The sequence below is a fragment of the Pristiophorus japonicus genome, chromosome 18 (assembly GCF_044704955.1).
Source record: "Pristiophorus japonicus isolate sPriJap1 chromosome 18, sPriJap1.hap1, whole genome shotgun sequence".
NCBI lineage: Eukaryota > Metazoa > Chordata > Chondrichthyes > Pristiophoridae > Pristiophorus > Pristiophorus japonicus.
The window spans coordinates 87,875,574-87,897,054 of NC_091994.1; the positions used below are offsets into that span (position 1 = coordinate 87,875,574).

Below are 21,481 nucleotides of genomic sequence, written 5' to 3' on the forward strand. Positions count from 1 at the left end.
GCATAAACCTGGGACCTTCACTCCGAATTCTAGTGAGGTGTTTAAAGTACCCATTGCAGAAGTGTGAGTATTGGGAGAGAGGGAGGGATTTACCATTTAATCACAGCGTTACCAAAATTGGCCGTTATTGATGTTGTTCTGCCGTGTCTATCCCCCAGTGACAGCCTTACCTTGCAGGGCCTCTTTGGCCAGGAGTAAAGTCTTACACTCTCCCTCAAGCTGCTCCTTCCGCGCCTCCAGCATAACCAGCTGCTGCTGCGTATCAAACAGTGTGGTCTCTAGCGCCTCCTTCTCAGACCTGACAGGGCGAGAGAGACAGCCAGAGAAGGTGAGCATTAAAGCAGCTTTTAGTCTTAGTAACGTGCACTCAGTTTCTTGAGCTTGTTTGAACATAAAAAGAAACAATTCGGCTAAGAAAGCGGTTCTATCTGGGCCTGGGACAGGATGAAGTCTGGTATGGCACAGGTCATGTGCACTGGCATTACCCAACACCTCTTGGGGCAGTGCGCTCCACCATAAGTAGGCTTTACTTTTGAACCTTTTTGGTGGCGAGCTCTGTGCTCCCCTCACTGTTTAAATGTATGATCGATGATTCCATGATGTGGCAGGGCTGCACAATCCATAACAAGAATCTTATTACACCTTTAAATTGACAAACCAAACTATGAGTTCGATTCCCAGAGTCATCCATGGATTGAGGGTGCCAGAGAGTGTTACAGTGAGGGGCGTGGGGTATATCAGTGTTACAGTGAGGGTGTGGGGTATATCAGGGAGTGTTACAATGAGGGGTGTGGGATATATCAGTGTTACAGTGAGGGGTGTGGGGTAATCAGTGTTACAGTGAGGGATGTGGGGTATATCAGTGTTACAGTGAGGGGTGTGGGGTATATCACTGTTACAGTGAGGGGTGTGGGGTATATCAGTGTTACAGTGAGGAGTGTGGGGTATATCAGTGTTACAGTGAGGGTGTGGGGTACATCAGTGTTACAGTAAGGGGTGTGGGGTATATCACTGTTACAGTGAGGAGTGTGGGGTATAACAGTGTTACAATGAGGGGTGTGGGGTATATCAGTGTTACAATGAGGTGTGTGGGTATATTAGTGTTACGGTGAGGGGTGTGGAGTATATCAGAGAGTTACAGTGAGGGGTGTGGGGTATAAGAACACAAGAAATAGGAACAGGAGTAGGCCATACGGCCCCTCGAGCCATTCAATACCATCATGGCTGATCTGATCATGGACTCAGCTCCACTTCCCCGCCCGCTCCCCATAACCCCTTATCCCCTTATTATTTAAGAAAATGTCTATTTCTGTCTTAAATTTATTCAATGTCCCAGCTTCCACAGCTCTCTGAGGCATCGAATTCCACAGATTTACAACCCTCTGAGAGAAGAAATTCCTCCTCAGCTCAGTTTTTAAATGGGCGGTCCCTTATTCTAAGATCATGCCCTCTAGTTCTAGTCTCCCCCATCAGTGGAAACATCCTCTCTGCATCCACCTTGTTAAGCCCCTTCAGAATCTTGTATGTTTCGATAAGATCTCCTGTCATTCTTCTGAATTAAAATGAGTAGAGGCCCAATCTACAGAACCTTTCCTCATAAGTCAACCCTCTCATCCCCGGAATCAACCTAGTATGTCAGGGAGTGTTACAGTGAGGGGTGTGGGGTATATCAGTGTTACAGTGAGGGGTGTGGGGTATATCAGTGTTACAGTGAGGGGTGTGGGGTATATCAGTTTTACAATGAGGGGTGTGGGGTATATCAGTGTTACAGTGAGGGGTGTGGGGTATATCAGTTTTACAGTGAGGGGTGTGGGGTATATCAGAGTTTAACAGTGATGTGTGTGGAGTATATCAGAGTTTTACAGTGACGTTTGTGGGGTATATCAAAGTGTTACAGTGAGGGGTGTGGGGTATATCAGAGTTTTACAGTGATGTGTGTGGGGTATATCAGAGTTTTACAGTGAGGCGTGTGGGGTATATCAGAGTATTACAATGAGGGGGGTGGGGTATATCAGAGTGTTACAGTGAGGGGTGGGAGGGTATATCAGAGTTTTACAGTGAGCGGTGTGGGGTATATCAGTGTTACAGTGAGGGGTGTGGGGTATATCAGTTTTACGGTGAGGTGTGTGGGGTATATCAGAGTTTTACAGTGAGCGGTGTGGGGTATATCAGTGTTACAGTGAGGGGTGTGGGGTATATCAGTTTTACGGTGAGGTGTGTGGGGTATATCAGAGTGTTACAGTGAGGGGTGTGGGGTATATCAGAGTTTTACAGTGATGTGTGTGGGGTATATCAGAGTTTTACAGTGACGTGTGTGGGGTATATCAAAGTGTTACAGTGAGGGGTGTGGGGTATATCAGAGTTTTACAGTGATGTGTGTGGGGTATATCAGAGTTTTACAGTGATGTGTGTGGGGTATATCAAAGTGTTACAGTGAGGGGTGTGGGGTATATCAGAGTTTTACAGTGATGTGTGTGGGGTATATCAAAGTGTTACAGTGAGAGGTGTGGGGTATATCAGTGTTACAGAGAGGGGTGTGGGGTATATCAGTTTTACAGTGAGGGGTGTGAGGTATATCAGTGTTACAGTGAGGGGTGTGGGGTATATCAGTGTTACAGTGAGGGGTGTGGGGTATATCAGTTTTACAGTGAAGGGTGTGGGGTAGATCAGTGTTACAGTGAGGGGTGTGGGGTATATCAGAGTTTTACAGTGAGGGATGTGGAGTATATCAGAGTGTTACAGTGAGCAGTGTGGGGCATATCAGTGTTACAATGACGTGGGTGGGGTATATCAGAGTGTTATAGTGAGGGGTGTGGTGTATATCAGAGCGTTACAGTAAGGGGTGTGGGGTATATCAGTGTTACAGTGAGGGGTGTGGGGTATATCAGAGTGTTATAGTGAGGGGTGTGGGGTATATCAGTGTTACAGTGAGGGGTGTGGGGTATATCAGTTTTACAGTGAGGGGTGTGCGGTATATCAGTGTTACAGTGAGGGGTGTTGGGTATATCAGTGTTACAGTGAGGGGTGTGGGGTATATCAGTTTTACAGTGAGGGGTGTGGGGTATATCAGAGTGTTATAGTGAGGGGTGTGGGGTATATCAGTGTTACAGTGAGGGGTGTTGGGTATATCAGAGTGTTACTGTGAGGAGTGTGGGGCATATCAGTGTTACAATGACGTGTGTGGGGTATATCAGAGTGTTATAGTGAGGGGTATATCAGAGTGTTACAGTGAGGGGTGTGGGGTATATCAGAGTGTTATAGTGAGGGGTATATCAGAGTGTTACAGTGAGGGGTGTGGGGTATATCAGAGTGTTACAGTGAGGGGTATGGGGTATATCAGAGTGTTACAGTGAGGGGTGTGGGGTATATCAGAGTGTTACAGTGAGGGATGTGGGGTATAAGAACATAAGAAATAGGACAGGAGTAGGCCATACGGCCCCTCGAGCCATTCAATACCATCATGGCTGATCTGATCATGGACTCAGCTCCACTTCCCCGCCCACTCCCCATAACCCCTTATCCCCTTATCGTTTAAGAAAATGTCTATTTCTGTCTTAAATTTATTCAATATCCCAGCTTCCACAGCTCTCTGAGGCAGCGAATTCCAAAGATTTACAACCCTCTGAGAGAAGAAATTCCTCCTCATCTCAGTTTTTAAATGGGCGGTCCCTTATTCTAAGATCATGCCCTCTAGTTCTAGTCTCCCCCATCAGTGGAAACATCCTCTCTGCATCCACCTTGTCAAGCCCCTTCAGAATCTTGTATGTTTCGATAAGATCACCTGTCATTCTTCTGAATTAAAATGAGTAGAGGCCCAATCTACAGAACCTTTCCTCATAAGTTAACCCCCTCATCCCCGGAATCAACCTAGTATGTCAGTGAGTGTTACAGTGAGGGGTGTTGGGTATATCAGTGTTACAGTGAGGGGTGTGGGGTATATCAGTGTTACAGTGAGGGGTGTGGGGTATATCAGTTTTACTGTGAGGGGTGTGGGGTAGATCAGTGTTACAGTGAGGGGTGTGGGGTATATCAGAGTTTTACAGTGAGGGATGTGGGGTATATCAGAGTGTTACAGTGAGCAGTGTGGGGCATATCAGTGTTACAATGACGTGTGTGGGGTATATCAGAGTGTTATAGTGAGGGGTGTGGTGTATATCAGAGTGTTACAGTGAGGGGTGTGGGATATATCAGTGTTACAGTGAGGGGTGTGGGGTATATCAGAGTGCTATAGTGAGGGGTGTGGGGTATATCAGAGTGTTACAGTGAGGGGTGTGGGGTATATCAGAGTTTTACAGTGAGGGTTGTGGGCTATATCAGTATTACAATGAGGGGGGTGGGGTATATCAGAATGTTACAGTGAGGGGTGTTTGGTATATCAGAGTTTTACAGTGATGTGTGTGAGGTATATCAGAGTTTTACAGTGACGTGTGTGGGGTATATCAGTTTTACAGTGAGGGGTGTGGTGTATATCAGTGTTACAGTGAGGGGTGTGGTGTATATCAGAGTGTTACAGTGACGGGGGTGGGGTATATCAGAGTTTTACAGTGAGGGGTATATCAGAGTGTTACAGTGAGGGGTATGGGGTATATCAGAGTGTTACAGTGAGGGGTGTGGGGTATATCAGAGTGTTACAGTGAGGGGTGTGGGGTATATCAGAGTGTTACAGTGAGCAGTGTGGGGCATATCAGTGTTACAATGACGTGTGTGGGGTATATCAGAGTGTTATAGTGAGGGGTGTGGTGTATATCAGAGTGTTACAGTGAGGGGTGTGGGATATATCAGTGTTACAGTGAGGGGTGTGGGGTATATCAGAGTGCTATAGTGAGGGGTGTGGGGTATATCAGAGTGTTACAGTGAGGGGTGTGGGGTATATCAGAGTTTTACAGTGAGGGTTGTGGGCTATATCAGTATTACAATGAGGGGGGTGGGGTATATCAGAATGTTACAGTGAGGGGTGTTTGGTATATCAGAGTTTTACAGTGATGTGTGTGAGGTATATCAGAGTTTTACAGTGACGTGTGTGGGGTATATCAGTTTTACAGTGAGGGGTGTGGTGTATATCAGTGTTACAGTGAGGGGTGTGGTGTATATCAGAGTGTTACAGTGACGGGGGTGGGGTATATCAGAGTTTTACAGTGAGGGGTATATCAGAGTGTTACAGTGAGGGGTATGGGGTATATCAGAGTGTTACAGTGAGGGGTGTGGGGTATATCAGAGTGTTACAGTGAGGGGTGTGGGGTATATCAGAGTGTTACAGTGAGCAGTGTGGGGCATATCAGTGTTACAATGACGTGTGTGGGGTATATCAGAGTGTTATAGTGAGGGGTGTGGTGTATATCAGAGTGTTACAGTGAGGGGTGTGGGATATATCAGTGTTACAGTGAGGGGTGTGGGGTATATCAGAGTGCTATAGTGAGGGGTGTGGGGTATATCAGAGTGTTACAGTGAGGGGTATGGGGTATATCAGAGTGTTACAGTGAGGGGTGTGGGGTATATCAGAGTGTTACAGTGAGGGGTGTGGGGTATATCAGAGTGTTACAGTGAGGGGTATGGGGTATATCAGAGTGTTACAGTGAGGGGTATGGGGTATATCAGAGTGTTACAGTGAGGGGTGTGGGGTATATCAGAGTGTTACAGTGAGGGGTGTGGGGTATATCAGAGTGTTACAGTGAGGGGTGTGGGGTATATCAGAGTGCTATAGTGAGGGGTGTGGGGTATATCAGAGTGTTACAGTGAGGGGTATGGGGTATATCAGAGTGTTACAGTGAGGGGTGTGGGGTATATCAGAGTGTTACAGTGAGGGGTGTGGGGTATATCAGAGTGTTACAGTGAGGGGTGTGGGGTATATCAGAGTGTTACAGTGAGGGGTATGGGGTATATCAGAGTGTTACAGTGAGGGGTGTGGGGTATATCAGAGTGTTACAGTGAGGGGTGTGGGGTATATCAGAGTGTTACAGTGAGGGGTGTGGGGTATATCAGAGTGTTACAGTGAGGGGTGTGGGGTATATCAGAGTGTTACAGTGAGGAGCTTGACATATAGCAGATATATCATATCGCATTTGCTATTGTTTTGAACAGGTGGAAGGCAGCTTCTCTTTATTCCCACCATCACTCGTATGTCAGCGCCCACCTGAGACCAGCTCCTTCCTCTGCCAGCATCCTGTTCTCGCGCTCGGACGCAGTGAGCTGAACCACAAGGCCCGCCTTCTCCCTGGTCAGTTCTTCCTTTTCTTTGGCCGCCCGGAGCAGCGACGCACTGTGACGTTCAATCTCACCGCAAGCCTGCAGCAGCTCCTCGTTCAGACTGTTCTTCTGTCGAGTCACCTGTGGGTAAAGTGATGAGACCGCTCTGAATTGTGGCCCAAGCCTCACTCATTGCGTAACTGTTGCCGTTTATTCAGCAGGGTACGGGCTACTTGCTGTGTAACTGTATGGAGTTGCTGTTTATTCAGCAGGGTTAGGATTTCTAACAGCAGTTTCTCTACCTGTCCCAGCTGTTCCTGCAGCTCCCCCTTTTCCCGCTGGTACGTCATCAGGTCCTGCTCGAGTTTTTGCCGGCTCTGTTCCACGATCTGCAGGGAGTGGTCCAGGCCGTGACGCTCAGTGTGCAGGTCCAGCTTCTCTTGTTCCAGTCGGACTAACTCGTCGCGGATCGAGGCCTTCTCCTGTTCAACGTCCTTCTTCTGGCCCAGCAGCGTGGCCTTCTCGTCCTCTAGCTGCAAGTGTACAAGACAGCAGAGAGTGAGAGAGCAGAAACCAGTAGCTGGCGTGCACTTGCTCAGTGTTGCCCAAACTGGGGTCCGCGAAGACTTTGCAGGAGAGTGTGGTCGGGGGGGGGCGGGGGGCGGCACGGGGGAGCCCAGGGCCTGTCTGCTCTCCTCCGTCCTGCCCCCTTACCGACCTGCCCCACCGGGGCCATGCTTTTCCTCCAGCTCCGGGATCAGGCAAGTCCCACGCCACGCACCTTGTTGTTATTGAGACTGTGGAAGAGGAACTGTGGCCGCTGCTTGGGCCTGTGAGCTGGGGCCAGGGGACGGTGACTGGAGCCTGAGCCCAGCCCAGCCCAGCCCGGCCCGGCCCTGTCCAGCCTGGCCCAGCCTGGCCCAGCCCAGCTGCTGGGGATGGGGGTGGGGGCAGCGTCAGGCCTCCCCGGGGGCTGGCTCTTCTCCAACCCCTCCCCGACCCCAGCACCAGGGTCCTCGAGACGCTGCCCTTGATGCAGCAAAGATTCCGTGATGGGTGTCATGTATTTGCTTCATGGCTTCTTTGCTTAAGAATTCATAGCAACACATTGCTATTAAGAACTAGTTGGTTTATTAGCAAAGGTTCAACAATCACGCTGCACATTACCAGTTCATCCACCAGGCTCACAACCACCTGCCTCATCGGGGATCCCCTGAACCCAACTGGCTGGGGTTTTATTGAGTCTTGTGAACATCACGTGACTGGCTAAGCCACTCAACAGCTCTACCAACCTGTGAGCATACATTACAATGGGAAATGGAAACTTTAACTGGAAAATGTGTCCATTACCAGTGCATGCAGGGTATGAAGAGGCATTTGTGCTCCGCTTATTCTGCGAGTGTTCTGTCAGTCTGTGTACTGGGTTGGGTTTAAAGTGCTTGGGTTGCGGTGGGATTTCACCGGATCCCCCCCAGGGTCACTCGGACCGTGGTGGGTCACCGCCGTCTCTGAGGTTTGCCATCGGCTGGTCCCCGGGCCCGTTTGATCTCCGGCTAAATTTATTCGGTTTGAGGCCGGGCCGCTGAGTTGTGATGGAGCAGAGGGGGCCGGGGGGAAGGGAGGGGGGCGGTGGGGGGGTGATGTGGCACGCCCCGGTGCTTTGTGACCCGAGACATTGTGCCCCTTTGATGGGCTGTGGGTCCGGCGCTGTACTTTGTGCACGTACTGAGTTGTTGATCTGAGCGCGATCCCTTCTCCCAACTGTGGAGGCTGCAGCAGGTGGCGAATGAACTATGCTGCACTTTGCATATCTGTTTGCACCCGGCTCAAGTGGCAGAGGTCTGTGAGCAGGTCACGTACCTGCCGTCTTAATCAGGGATGGTGCTGGGAGAAGGCGTTAACCTCTGTCGGGATGCCTTACCCAATATGTTGATGGTACCAAAAGTCAGCCTGATCCGTGAAACTGTTCGGTAGTTTCAGTGATCATAGAACCAGGTCGTTTCAAGTCTGCTCCTCTTTATAAAACCGACACCGATTCAGTTCTTGCGAATTATTCTCGACGGCTGGGCCTGCCTCCTCACAGAGGCCCACAGCTCTCACTCACTTGGCAACGAGCGCTCCCTGCCAGTTGAGCCGATTCCTCTCCCTGGCCCCGCGACCCTGTGCCGTCCGCCTGACACGTGAGCAGAGCGGCCGTGGGGCCTTTCAAACACGTGCCTGAACGTGTTCACGCAAACACGTGCAATTCGCAGAGCAGCTGTTACAGAACACACCAGTGGGATAGTGCGGCTTACTGAGTCGTGCTTTCAGCAACATACCAGCCTGTGCATGGCGGCTCCTGCTTTCACTCCCCTTGGCCAGCCTGACTAATAGTGGCCATCTGTTTCTGCGGAGTGCCCAGAGCTAGTGCGAGAAGCAGGCACACCCATCTCACTGATATCTCTAGGTAAATACCTGCTTTCTTAAAAGCATTATTAAAACACTCTTTACATGCAGCACTTCATATTATGAGTATATATAGTATAATTCCGATGGGGAGGGGGGGTCCGTGATTACTAATCGATTTGAAAAGGGATCCTTCAACCAAAAATGTTTGAGAACACTGCATCAGCTCACATCTCGGTCTGCAGTTACTTTGACAACTTACTAAAAGAGCTCCTCCAATGGTTCAGTGACTATCTGCACTGGTTCAGTGACTATCCGCACTGGTTCAGTGACTATCCGCACTGGTTCAGTGACTATCTGCACTGGTTCAGTGACTATCCGCACTGGTTCAGTGACTATCTGCACTGGTTCAGTGACTATCCGCACTGGTTCAATGACTATCTGCACTGGTTCAGTGACTTATCTGCTCTGGTTCAGTGACTATCTGCTCTGGTTCAGTGACTATATGCACCGGTTCAATGACTATATGCACTGGTTCAGTGACTATATGCACTGGTTCAATGACTATATGCACTGGTTCAGTGACTAAATGCACTGGTTCAGTGACTAAATGCACCGGTTCAGTGACTATATGCACCGGTTCAGTGACTATCTGCACTGGTTCAATTGCTATATGCACCGGTTCAGTGACTAAATGCACTGGTTCAGTGACTAAATGCACTGGTTCAGTGACTAGATGCACTGGTTCAGTGACTAGATGCACTGGTTCAATGACTATCCGCATTGGTTCAGTGACTATATGCACTGGTTCAGTGACTATATGCACTGGTTCAATGACTATCCGCACTGGTTCAGTGACTATCCGCACTGGTTCAGTGACTATCCGCTCTGGTTCAGTGACTATATGCACCGGTTCAGTGACTATCTGCACTGGTTCAGTGACTATCTGCACTGGCTCAGTGACTATATGCACTGGTTCAGTGACTATATGCACTGGTTCAGTGACTATCTGCACTGGTTCAATGACTATATGCATTGGTTCAGTGACTATCCGCACTGGTTCAGTGACTATATGCATTGGTTCAGTGACTATCCGCACTGGTTCAGTGACTATATGCACTGGTTCAGTGACTATATGCACTGGTTCAGTGACTTAATGCACAGGTTCAGTGACTAAATGCACTGGTTCAGTGACTATATGCACTGGTTCAGTGACTAAATGCACTGGTTCAGTGACTATTTGCACTGGTTCAGTGACTATCCGCACTGGTTCAGTGACTATATGCACTGGTTCAGTGACTATACGCACTGCCCAATGTGGAACTGAACCGTACGGACCAGAAAGCTCTAAGGTCCCACCACAGATTGGACCGAGTCAATTGAGCTCAGCTGTAGCAGTAATAGAGGTCCAGCAGTTGGCTTTAGCGTACCTTGGTTGGGGAGAGAGGATAAACTAGGCTTCCTGCGTCTGATCACTGCCCTGTGACCCCGCTGGAAAGAGCATGTGCGTGAAGGGCTTGCACCGACAAAATTGAGCTGAGGCTGTGATGCTGTCCACAGTTGAATAGCTGACTGTCACTCACTGTGAAGGGTCACTTTATTGAGGTACTGAAGAGCTGCTGGTTTGTCTGGAACTGTATTCCAGCAAGAGTGAGCACCTCTGGGAAAGGAGGGGGTGGGTGGGCGGGAAACTGGGATGAGTTCAAGGTTTACTGTTGCAAACTGTTTTGTTACCTCCAGGATGATCTTGTTCAGCTGTACTTTGTCCTGGGCCAGCCCCTCATTGAAGGCACTCATCTTGGACAGAGAATCCCGGAGAGAAGCTTGTTCTGTCCTCAGCTTGTTCAGGAAAAGCTCCATCTCGGCGTTTGCAGTCTCCACCTTGGAAGGAGCAAGCAATTCCATCACCGTTAAATCTGGCATGACCCTAAAAGTCAAACGTTCCCCACTTTATACTCGGGCTTGCTCGTTAAAAACAGCAAACAGAGGAGAATATTCCATCTGATCTCTAGTCAACACGTATACCACTTCAGACATGTGACAGCAGGGAGCATTCTGTTCCCTAGTGAGGGGCCCTTCTCACGCTATGTGTCATGTCATGTCTGGCTGTGGACGGGGGCTCCGCTAATGACAGTCTCTCTCTGCCGCGTCCATGGGCCCAGTTACCCAGGGAGGGCCCAGTTACCCAGGGAGGGCCCAGTTACCCAGGGAGGGCCCAGTTACCCAGGGAGAGAGCCCAGTTACCCAGGGAGCGCGTAGTTACCCAGGGAGAGAGCGTAGTTACCCAGGGAGAGACCGTAGTTACCCAGGGAGAGGGCCCAGTTACCCAGGGAGGGCCCAGTTACCCAGGGAGAGAGCGTAGTTACCCAGGGAGAGAGCGTAGTTACCCAGGGAGAGAGCCCAGTTACCCAGGGAGAGAGCCCAGTTACCCAGGGAGAGAGCCCAGTTACCCAGGGAGAGAGCCCAGTTACCCAGGGAGAGAGCCCAGTTACCCAGGGAGAGAGCCCAGTTACCCAGGGAGAGAACCCAGTTACCCAGGGAGAGAACCCAGTTACCCAGGGAGAGAACCCAGTTACCCAGGGAGAGCCCAGTTACCCAGGGAGTGTCCAGTTACTCAGGGAGAGAGCCCAGTTACCCAGGGAGAGAGCCCAGTTACCCAGGGAGAGAGCCCAGTTACCCAGGGAGAGAGCGTAGTTACCCAGGGAGAGAGCCCAGTTACCCAAGGAGAGCCCAGTTACCCAGGGAGGGCCCAGTTACCTAGGGAGTGTCCAGTTACCCAGGGAGAGCCCAGTTACCCAGGGAGTGCCCAGTTACCCAGGGAGAGCCCAGTTATCCAGGGAGAGAGCCCAGTTACCCAGGGAGAGAGCCCAGTTACCCCGGGAGAGAGCCCAGTTACCCAGGGAGAGAGCCCAGTTACCCAGGGAGAGCCCAGTTACCCAGGGAGAGAGCCCAGTTACCCAGGGAGAGAGCCCAGTTACCCAGGGAGAGAGCCCAGTTGCCCAGGGAGAGAGCCCAGTTACCCAGGGAGAGAGCCCAGTTACCCAGGGAGAGAGCCCAGTTACCCAGGGAAAGAGCCCAGTTACCCAGGGAGAGCCCAGTTACCCAGGGAGAGCCCAGTTACCCAGGGAGAGCCCAGTTACCCAGGGAGAGAGCGTAGTTACCCAGGGAGAGAGCGTAGTTACCCAGGGAGTGTCCAGTTACCCAGGGAGAGCCCAGTTACCCAGGGAGAGAGCGTAGTTACCCAGGGAGAGAGCGTAGTTACCCAGGGAGAGAGCGTAGTTACCCAGGGAGAGAGCGTAGTTATCCAGGGAGTGTCCAGTTACACAGGGAGAGAACGCAGTTACCCAGGGAGAGCCCAGTTACCCAGGGAGAGAGCGTAGTTACCCAGGGAGAGAGCGTAGTTATCCAGGGAGTGTCCAGTTACACAGGGAGAGAACGCAGTTACCCAGGGAGAGCCCAGTTACCCAGGGAGAGCCCAGTTACCCAGGGAGAGAACGCAGTTACCGAAGGAGCGCACTATTAAAGGAGTGTCTTAAAGGAGGAAAGAGAGGTCGAGCGGTTTAGGGAGAGGGTTCCAGAGCTTGGGGTCCAGACAGCTGATTGCAGTCTAGTCTATATGAAAGGTACCCGGACTGCCAAATTACAGAAAAGGATCGTCAAAAGACAGAGAGCTCCCTCATTGGCTTAGTTGGTAAATGCAACCCCTGGTTTGTTGCTCAGTTACACAATCCAGGCAGATCCCAGGGTCAATTGCTGTTAGGAGCTGATTTAGCTGGTTTCATCCAGTTGGGAAGAGCAGCCCGGAGTTAGAGAGGGAAAAATCAGCCAGAGTTCCTGCTCCTGTTCACCATCCAATCACTCCCCCTGGAGGTCCATGTGTGCGGATTCTGGTTGACGACAGGGTTGGGCCCAATTGTAATGTCCCCCCCAGTCAAATGTCCTGGCCACACACACTGTCAAACCTCACACAGGGAGATTGGCTTTTTGTTCACGTTACCAAGGACACCTTGTGCCTGTGAAACTCTATCCCGACATGGGTTGGCACCTTCCGGAGAGGAGGATGAAAACTGGAGGGGGGAAAAAGAAATCAAGTCTTGTGTAGTTGTAGCCTGGCTGTACAATTCCGCCCCATTTGCCAAGTTTACCTTGGACAGGGCATCTTCCATTCCAGCCTTCTCATTCTCCAGCACTTCCTTGTCCAGCGAGGCCTTGCTCAAGGCCTCCTTCACCAGTATCAGCTCCTTTTTCACACTCGAGTTCTTGACTTCCAGCTGCTCGAGCAGCTTGTGGCTGATGGGAGGAAAAGCACAGCAACATTCAGGAGGGTCAGGCCCCAGGAGGGCCCCGGCGCGAGCTGCAAGCCTCAATTCAACTCTGAATCCGCCACTCTCACTCACCCTCGCTCGATTTCCTTCTGCGCCCTCTCTTTGTCCTTCAGGATGTCCTCCTTCTCGTCCTCCAGGTTGTCGCGCTGACGTTGCAGTTCGCCATTGGCCAACTGCAGCTTCTCGCTCTCCTGCTGTGCCATCGCCATCTGCTGCTGGAGGGACTGAAGGGACTTCTCCAAGTTTGACTTCTCACTGTTAGAAAGAAAAACCATGAGATAGACCAGGCCAATTGGGGAGTGGGGGTGGGTGGGGTGCGGGGGTGGGGGGGGAAACGAGATGTCTCGTGGATCAGTTAAGGATCATTAAATGTAAACTATTGCTGTTTTTCAGGTTCCATTTTTAACATCAAAAAGTTGGGGGGGGGGGGGATTTGGATCCAAAAACGTTGTAGTTTAGAGAAAGAATGACTTGTATTTATATAGCGCCCCAGGTGAAACAGCGATTTACTTGTACTTCTTTCAATTTAGTATACTGTATTACGATGTGGTCTCCTCTATATTGGGGAGACCAAGCGTAGATTGGGTGACCGCTTTGCGGAACACCTCCGTTCAGTCCGTAAGTGTGACCCTGAGTTTCCGGTCGCCTGTCACTTTAATTCCCCTCTCCACTCCCACTCTGACCTCCTGCACTGTTCCAACAAAGCTCAACGCAAGCTCGAGGAACAGCACCTCATCTTTTGTTTAGGCACTTTACAGCCTTCTGGACTCAACATCGAGTTCAACAATTTCAGAGCGTAGCCGCTGCCAATCTTTGTCTCCACCCCCCCCCCCACTCTCTTCCCCCCCCCCCAACCCCCACTCTCTCCCACCCCCCAAGAGCCTGTTTCTTTTTTTCTCCTCGTCTCTAATGGCAGCAGGTCATTATCCCATCACTCACACCCTATCTGGACTAATATTTTTCTAACGCCTGGCATTACCATTTGAATTTGGGCCATCATCCCTTTTGTCTCTCTAATCTCTCCTGTCTTCCACCCTATCACAGACCTTCCCTTTTGTTCTTTCTTCCCCTCCCCCTTTCAGTGCTGGTTAAGAATGTGTTCTTTCTGAACACTCTCCAGTTCTGACGAAGGGTCATCGACCCGAAACGTTAACTCTGCTTCCTCGCCACAGATGCTGCCTGACCCGCTGAGATTTCCAGCATTTTCTGGATTATCACAGTAGAGGGCGCTGTTCCGAGGTTGAGGCACTTTGTTGGGGCAGAGTAAAGGGAGCTTGATTCTGTATCTAAGCTGTGCTGTACCTGGCCCCAGAAGGGTTGTGCCAACGTAGAGGGATCTTTACTCTTTAACAAGTGCTGTACTTGACCTGGAATGGCTTGATGCTGACACAGGGGGCCCAAGTTTCCACATGATTCGCGCCTGATTTTTAGGAGCAACTGGTGGAGAACGGACTATCTTAGAAATCGCAATTCTCCACATTTTTTTTTCTGCAGTTCTGGTCAGGTAGAACAGTTCTACTTTGGAACAGAATTTTTTCTTCAAAAGGGGGCGTGTCCAGCCACTGACGCCTGATTTCAAAGTTTCCACAGTGAAAATGTACTCCAAACTAAGTTAGAATGGAGCAAGTGAAGATTTTTGTAGAACTGAAAAAACCTGTTCTACACATTAAAAAATCAGGCGCAGGTTACAAATTAGGTGTCCAGAACGAGGTGGGGGGGGAGGGAGGGGGGAAGGGAACTCATTAAATTCTATAATAAATCCTTATTTATACTACAAATATTATACAAATAAATCCAACCTGAATAAACATTTATAAGCAAAGAAAAGATTAAATAAACCATCTTCCTACCTGTGTGAACGTGCTTCAGGCACGGAGAATGCTGCAGGCGTTCGTTCCCGCGGGGGAGGGGGGGAAGGAGACAGTGAGAAGGCTGCAAGTGCTGATATGCTGATGGCAATGTGCTTTTATTAAAAAATGTTCAAAAATTAAACAGCTACAAAGAACTACAAAAATGGCCGAGTGCCAATGTTTTTTTCACACTGAGCATGCGCGAACGCTCCAACGCGCACGCGCAGCGTTGCCGGCAGGAAAAAAAATAATTTAAATAGTACCCGCCCCCTCCCACTTACAAAATCGGCGCGAGTGTAGGCTCCGCCCCCCCTGGGCGCCGTGCCAGGCAGACAAGGAGCTGCAGAACGTTCCAGAATCGCGAGGTTTTTTTTAGGCGCCGTTTTAGGCGCGAAAAACGGGCGCCCAGCTCGGAGGGGCGCCCGTTTTTTTATCGTGTGGAAACTTGGGCCCAGGGTGCCTGAAAAACAGAAGGTTGTCCATTCCACAACATTAAGACCAATTGATCTGCTCAGCATAAGATTCATGGGGGAAAACAAAGCAAAGAGATAGAGACAAGAAAAAATCTCGCGGGTTTTTGGGGAAAGTGGGGTGACGAAGCTCATCACAGTAGAGGGCCCGATATCGGCTGGGGTAGAGACTGGGGCAAGGATAAGGACAATGGCCAGCACCAGCCCATCTGCCTTCATGCAGTCTCACCTCCCTAGTAGGTCCGCAGAGGAGCGGAAGCGGTTGGCATCGCGCTTGGCATCATCCTTGGCTCGCACAGAGTCCTCGGTCTCCTCCCTCAGCCTCAAGCTCTGATGCTCTAGTGCCCGCCGCTCGTTCTCGCTGTCGCCCAGCTGCTTCTTCACACTGGCCAACGAGTCTTGGGCTGCCTCGTACTTTGCACGGAGTTCCTGTTGGGACAAAAGTTTTGAGGAGTTACTGAGGATTTAACAAGAGCGTGGGTGCTGTTTATAAAGAGGGGTCACAGGTCATGACCCCAAGCTACACCTTTCACAGGGTTACCAGTAGAAAGTATGGGACCCGTTAGTTGGTAGCCTTAGTGTTAGAGAGCTGAACACCCATTGAGAGGATCAAATGTCCCAGGGTGCAGCGCTGCACTGGGCTCCAGACGGTTGAATCCCAGACTTGCTGGATCCAATTCCTCTCACAGCACACTCAGGAAAAAGACAGTCGGACCAGCAGAGTCTCAGGGAGAACGTGCACCATCTCGAAGCTGTGTTGCTGGCAAGCAAGGGTTCAACACGAGAGGCAGACTGATCCCATTCCCAAGTGCGTCAGCAGGATCCCAATGGAGGAAAAAGGTTGGTCATCCATGTCCTCAAACATGTCTACCCAGTGTCTAAATGTTGGTCCTGTTCAATTGCCAGTATTGTTAGTAGTAACGTACTGGCAGCAACTGAACCGATCCCAGCCCTGGTCTGTGCTAAGTGAGCTAACCTCAGCCAGGGTGGTAGCAGGGAAGGTACAATTGGCCGTGGCCCTTGTGGGAGGTGGGGCCCACATTTCTGAACTCTTTGCTTCAGCACAGTCTGGAGATCGAAAGGGTTGAAAGTTGGAAGATTGAAGTTTGCATTTAAAAAGTTGGTAGATTCAAGATTGAATTAAGACAGGCTGCTAAGACGATATGGTGCCTTTTAGCCATTGAAATGAGTAGCTGGTCATTGTCTGTATGTTAAGTATTTGAGTGCCTTGTTACTATGTGAATAATAATTCATGACATGTCTGTATTTGAGTGTACCTTGTTACGATTTGATGGCATCAATCTGTATGTAAAACGATGTTAAGCATTTGAGTGTACCTTGTTACTATAATAGTAATTCATAACATTGTCTGTATTTGATTACCTTGTTACTATTTGATGACATCTGTATGTTAAATAATCTGTTTTGTGTAAAGTAATTCAGAAAGCAGTTAGCCGTGATTGTCTATTTGCAAAGAAATACGAGTTCAAAGGCTTTTTAGATATAAAAGGATGGAACTGGCTTTTGTCACACACACACACCAGTGACGCTGGAATCTCGAAAGATGTGTCACTGCTTGGAGAGCTGCCTTTGCAAGCAGAGAGTTTGTTTAGTATGAAGGTCTAAATAAAAGACCCGATCCTGCCTTTACTACAACGGAGTGTGTGCGTAATTCGAAGTTTCAAGCAACGAAACGGAAAAGAGCGAGACAGTCGTTACAACATTCCTCTTGGTTAGAGAGGATTGTTGGCCGTCCCTGTGGTGTCTCTGGTGTTAGTGACCATGGTAACCAGCACCACTGAACGCACTGTCTCCGCAGGTTGTTGTTTCTGGCGCCGACAGCGGGGTTCAGTTAGAGAGGGGGCTTCTGCTCCTGCGCCCTGCTGGAAAGTGCGCGTCTGGCTGGCGGGCGAGACAAAATGAAGCTTGGTCACGATGCCCTTCATAGCTGAATATTCAGGCGACAATCACTGTCCAGGCTCAGATGGACTTTTGGGTGAAATGTGGGCAAAAAGCGAGCGGGAATCTGTGCCTATAAGAGGCAGCACCTTCAGCAAGGCAGGAGGCAAAAATTGGGGAGAAAAAAAAACAGGGAGGCGGATAAAATTTCTTTCAATGTCTTGTTCTGATAAATGCAAGACAAATGTTTGAAACCGTCTGCCGTCACTCGAGCGGAGGCTGGTTTTGTTGCGGACTCTCCCCCTGATGGTGGGCCTCACGGTCCGGGGCGTGGCGTACCTGGCTCAGGAGTTGCCTCTTCTGCACCGCGGCCTGAACGGCCGAGTACATGGAGTCGGCAAAGGCCGGCGACAGGCTGTGTCCCGGCGAATGGCTGCGGCGAGGAGAGGCCCGGCGGCGTGGAGATGGAGTGCGCAGGCTGGACGAGAACCCCAAGGAGCTGAGCAGGGAGGAATCCATTTCCATCACGTCACCAGTCCGTTCGGCAGACGTGAACTGAGCCCCACTGTCGGAGTCAGAAACAACGACCTGTGGAGAGAGTGGTTACCACGGTTACTAACACCAGAGACACCACAGGGACGGCCAACAATCTGCATTCTGCAAAGTCAAACACCGACCCTACAGTTTAACGGCTTTACTGGGCCACATTAAAGTACCCACCCCATGGAGCAACCAGATTATTGAGCTTCTTATTGAGTAACCAGGTTAAAGACGTGTCCCACTGTAGTGAAGTCACAATTGACAGGGAGTAAAGCAAACAGCCAAACCCTCTCACAAATGCTCATTTTCTTCTGCAGGTATGGATCAGTCTCAATGCTTTTTGCTTCCTACCCCGGGAGATGCCAAGGCTAACTGTAGCCACTCTATTACTGTCCCGACTGAGGTTGGGTAATTCAGCACAGCGTACTCCATTGGCAGTGCATTTATCAACAGAGCCACTGGGGGGAGCCATGATGAGCACCACCCAATGACCAGCCTAGGCAGGACAAACGGGACAATTGGTGCCAGTTGGCTGCTCCGTCACCCTCACCTGTGCGATGTCTCTCAGCATTTGATGCAGTGACTCCATCTCTGCTTTCACAGACTCAATCTCAGCTCCGCCCTGAGCATCCTGTGCCTCAGCTCGGCTCGATTCCTGCAACAACAACGGACACATCATGCAGCACCCATCACTTGGCACCCAGTATCATGGCACCCATCTCTTGGCACTCAGGACCATGGTACCCATCGCTTGGCACCCGGTGTCATGGCACCCATTGCTTGGCACCCGGTGTCATGGTACCCGGTATCCAGCACACATGTAGCATGGCACCCACCACTTGGCACCCGGTTCCCCAGGACCAATGGCTTGGCAAGATACCCACCCTGAATCAGGGTTTGAGAAATTCTTGCCTTGGACTAATTGATCTAATTGAATGACGGAGCAGAATCGAGGGGCTGAATGGCCTACTCCTGTTCCTGTGGACCAGGCTGCCACCAGCTGGTTTTGGAGTAGGGCATCCAGACACTAAGATGAAAACTGGGCACCAAAGATCTGTCTTGTGAAACAAAAATCTATTTTTCCCCTTACTAAGGTGTCTCAATGATATGAAGCAATTATGAAGGTTTTTAATACATGTCCATCAGCGACCATAGGACTCGAGCCCCCCCACCCCTCCCCCTGCCTGTTGTTCACCCACCAGGTTCTCCACTGTCTGGCTCAGGCTGCTGATGGTCTTCTCCTTCTCAACGTTCTGAGTCTTCAGGCGCTCAGCGGTCACCATCAGCTCCGTGATTCTGAAAGAAACACTTGTATTTATCCTGCGTTTGACCAACGTTGTCGCCTGGTCGCGAGATGCTTCACACACTGAATTACATCTTTGCAGCAAGCTGGTGGCATAGCTGGTTCCACAGGACGAGCAGGGGCTGCAATCTAACTAAAGGGACATCGGTGTTTCAGACTTGAATCGTCCCAGAACATCCTGCTGGAAAACTTGGGGGAAAGGGGGAGATTTCCTCTGTGTCTTTGTGTTGGCAACTCATTCACTGACTCAATAATCCAGACTCGCCCCAAAAAACACAGGGCAGGCAAGGTGAGAAGGATGGGATATTAGAGAGTGTTCTGGGATTATTCAGAGAGTGTTGCACACTTGTGGGGGAGTTCAAAACTAGGGGCTGCAAATATAAGATAGTCACTAACAAATCCAATGAATGGTGAGAATGTAGAACTCACTACCACATGGAGTGCTTGAAGCGAATGGCATAGATGTTTTTAAGCAGAATCTCGATACGTACATACAAGAAGGATATGGTAAAAATGAACTAAAGTGGGAGCAGGCTTGTGTGGAGCATAAACCCTGGCATAGACCTGATGGGCCGTATGGCCTGTTTCTGTGCTGAACAATTCTATGTAGTTACGGGTAACAGAGTGTTAAAAAGACTTGCATTTCTATAGCGCCTTTCACGACCTGAGGAAGTACTTTTAAAGTGCAGTCACTATTGTAATGTAGGAAACGGTTTAAAGAGCAGGTTTATAATTCTACCACAAAGATTCACTCAGGAAGTCTCCCCCTGCCCCAGCCTTAGCTTTAAGCGACTGTATTGGCCACCTGGCAGTGACTGAGCCTCTGAATGAGAAGTGAGCTTCAGTCAGTGAGATTGCTGTGCTGGGACCACAGTCACTGAGCAAGGGCCCATGCAGAGTTAACAGAAGGCCGCAGGCTGCCTGTGTGAAGGGGGCAACCACAACATTTTAGTTTAATTTAGCTCTTTCCCTTTCCCCTGGCTCTGCAATTATTAAAAGTCTTTCATCTCGAACATCTTCCAGTTCTGATGAAAGTTCTCTCTGCGCAAAAGTGGCCTGGCCAGCTGAGTGTTTTCTGTTTATATTTCAGATTTCCAGCATCCGCAGTATTTAGCTTTTATTTTAGTTTAGTCTTTAAGTTCGTTATAAAATAATTCATTCGAAAAACCACAGCCATTACCTGAATCATTCGCCCCGGATCGAGATGGTTTGCAGCCACCCGGAGGCACCTAATGACCCGTTGCTGAGCAGAGTAATCCCCCTGCGCTCAGCCTGTCTGCACAGATTTGTTTCCATCTCCAATTTTCCCCTTTACTCTCCCGGAAACGCCGATTCTGGCTGGGATACGGGTTCCACTGGCACCAATCACTCTCCACACCTCACCCATGAGCTCATTCTCCCCGTGTGAGACAGGACGGGAAGTGTCGGCAGATGACTCTGTCTTCACCTGGCGCTCACGTGGGTACATCGTCTGGGTGAAGGCACAGAACAGCGACCTGAAGTGGAGACCCCGGCTGATTCCCCCCTGCCTCAGGGGCAGTGAAGATAAATTTGCAGCAAGCCTAACCGGGTGCTCGGGCTGCCTCGAGCCAACTGAAGACGGACCAGGAATGAGACACGTTCTTGGCACGTCTGCCTCAGTGCCAACCCGGGTGATCAGGGATCCGGGCAGATTCAGTATTCGAGAGTCCCTTTTAATCATTTAAATTTGAGTCACCGGGATTGGAGGCAAAACGGAGCTGCAGGAGGAGCCCATGAGAGCACAGAGCAAGTTGACAGGGTGGCAGGAATAGGGGAGGGGGGAGCACGCTGACCATTTTTTGGTGTCTTCTGTAAACGGGATGGTTTCTGTGCAACAGTAAGGACCAAGGTTAAGTCCCAGCTCAGACACAGCAGGAAGGAGCGGCCCAGGACAGGTAAAACCAGGCTTTCGGCGCCATCTGCTGTCGTGTTTGGTAATTGCAACTTCAAGTAGATGGATCAAAACCCTTGTCGATTGCATCTGCTCGACAAACTGTAGCATCAGTGTAAACTGATTTTGCTTCACTCCGCCTCTAGTTAGTGCAAATGCAGCTTAAATACAGTCACGGTCCATCCTGAAGGGGACAGTCTCACTGTACTTTGCTTCAGAGTCAGCTTATACCAGATTTACACCACACGAGTTTACTGTGGGCGTGACACTCAGCTAGTCGTATAATTGCACACTTTAAATCAAAGTCTTTTGCTGGATATCGCAAAAAGAAGCTCTGGTGGAATCAGCTCAATAGGATGAAATTTAGAATAGGTCATCAACTCCGCATTCTGAGGCTTTGCCCCACGTCACTGTAACCCCACCGCTCCCAGACACTGTCCATGTAACTACTTCTGTGGGAAAGGTGGATTACTCTGCTCAGCTGTGGCTCTGTGGGTAGCACACTCGCCTCTGGGTCAGAAGGTTGTGGGTTCAACTTGAGCACAAAAATCTAGGCTGACACTCCAGTGCAGTACTGAGGGAGTACTGCACTGTCGGAGGTGCCGTCTTTTGAA

At 50.1% G+C, this 21,481-nt stretch overlaps 1 protein-coding gene across 1 annotated transcript in view; it reads right to left on the reverse strand.

Moving 5' to 3' along the window:
- Positions 1-21,481, reverse strand: part of LOC139229064 (rootletin-like) — a 165,186-nt gene that overhangs the window by 65,109 nt on the left and 78,596 nt on the right. Inside the window, exons 10-19 of the mRNA XM_070860722.1 lie at positions 18,852-18,948; positions 18,203-18,307; positions 17,452-17,700; positions 15,443-15,642; positions 12,966-13,148; positions 12,714-12,858; positions 10,303-10,449; positions 6,486-6,716; positions 6,131-6,324; positions 171-298 (exon numbers count right to left, since the gene is read on the reverse strand). Coding sequence (XP_070716823.1) covers positions 171-298; positions 6,131-6,324; positions 6,486-6,716; positions 10,303-10,449; positions 12,714-12,858; positions 12,966-13,148; positions 15,443-15,642; positions 17,452-17,700; positions 18,203-18,307; positions 18,852-18,948 — 1,679 coding nt within the window. The remainder of the gene's footprint in view (positions 1-170; positions 299-6,130; positions 6,325-6,485; positions 6,717-10,302; positions 10,450-12,713; positions 12,859-12,965; positions 13,149-15,442; positions 15,643-17,451; positions 17,701-18,202; positions 18,308-18,851; positions 18,949-21,481) is intronic.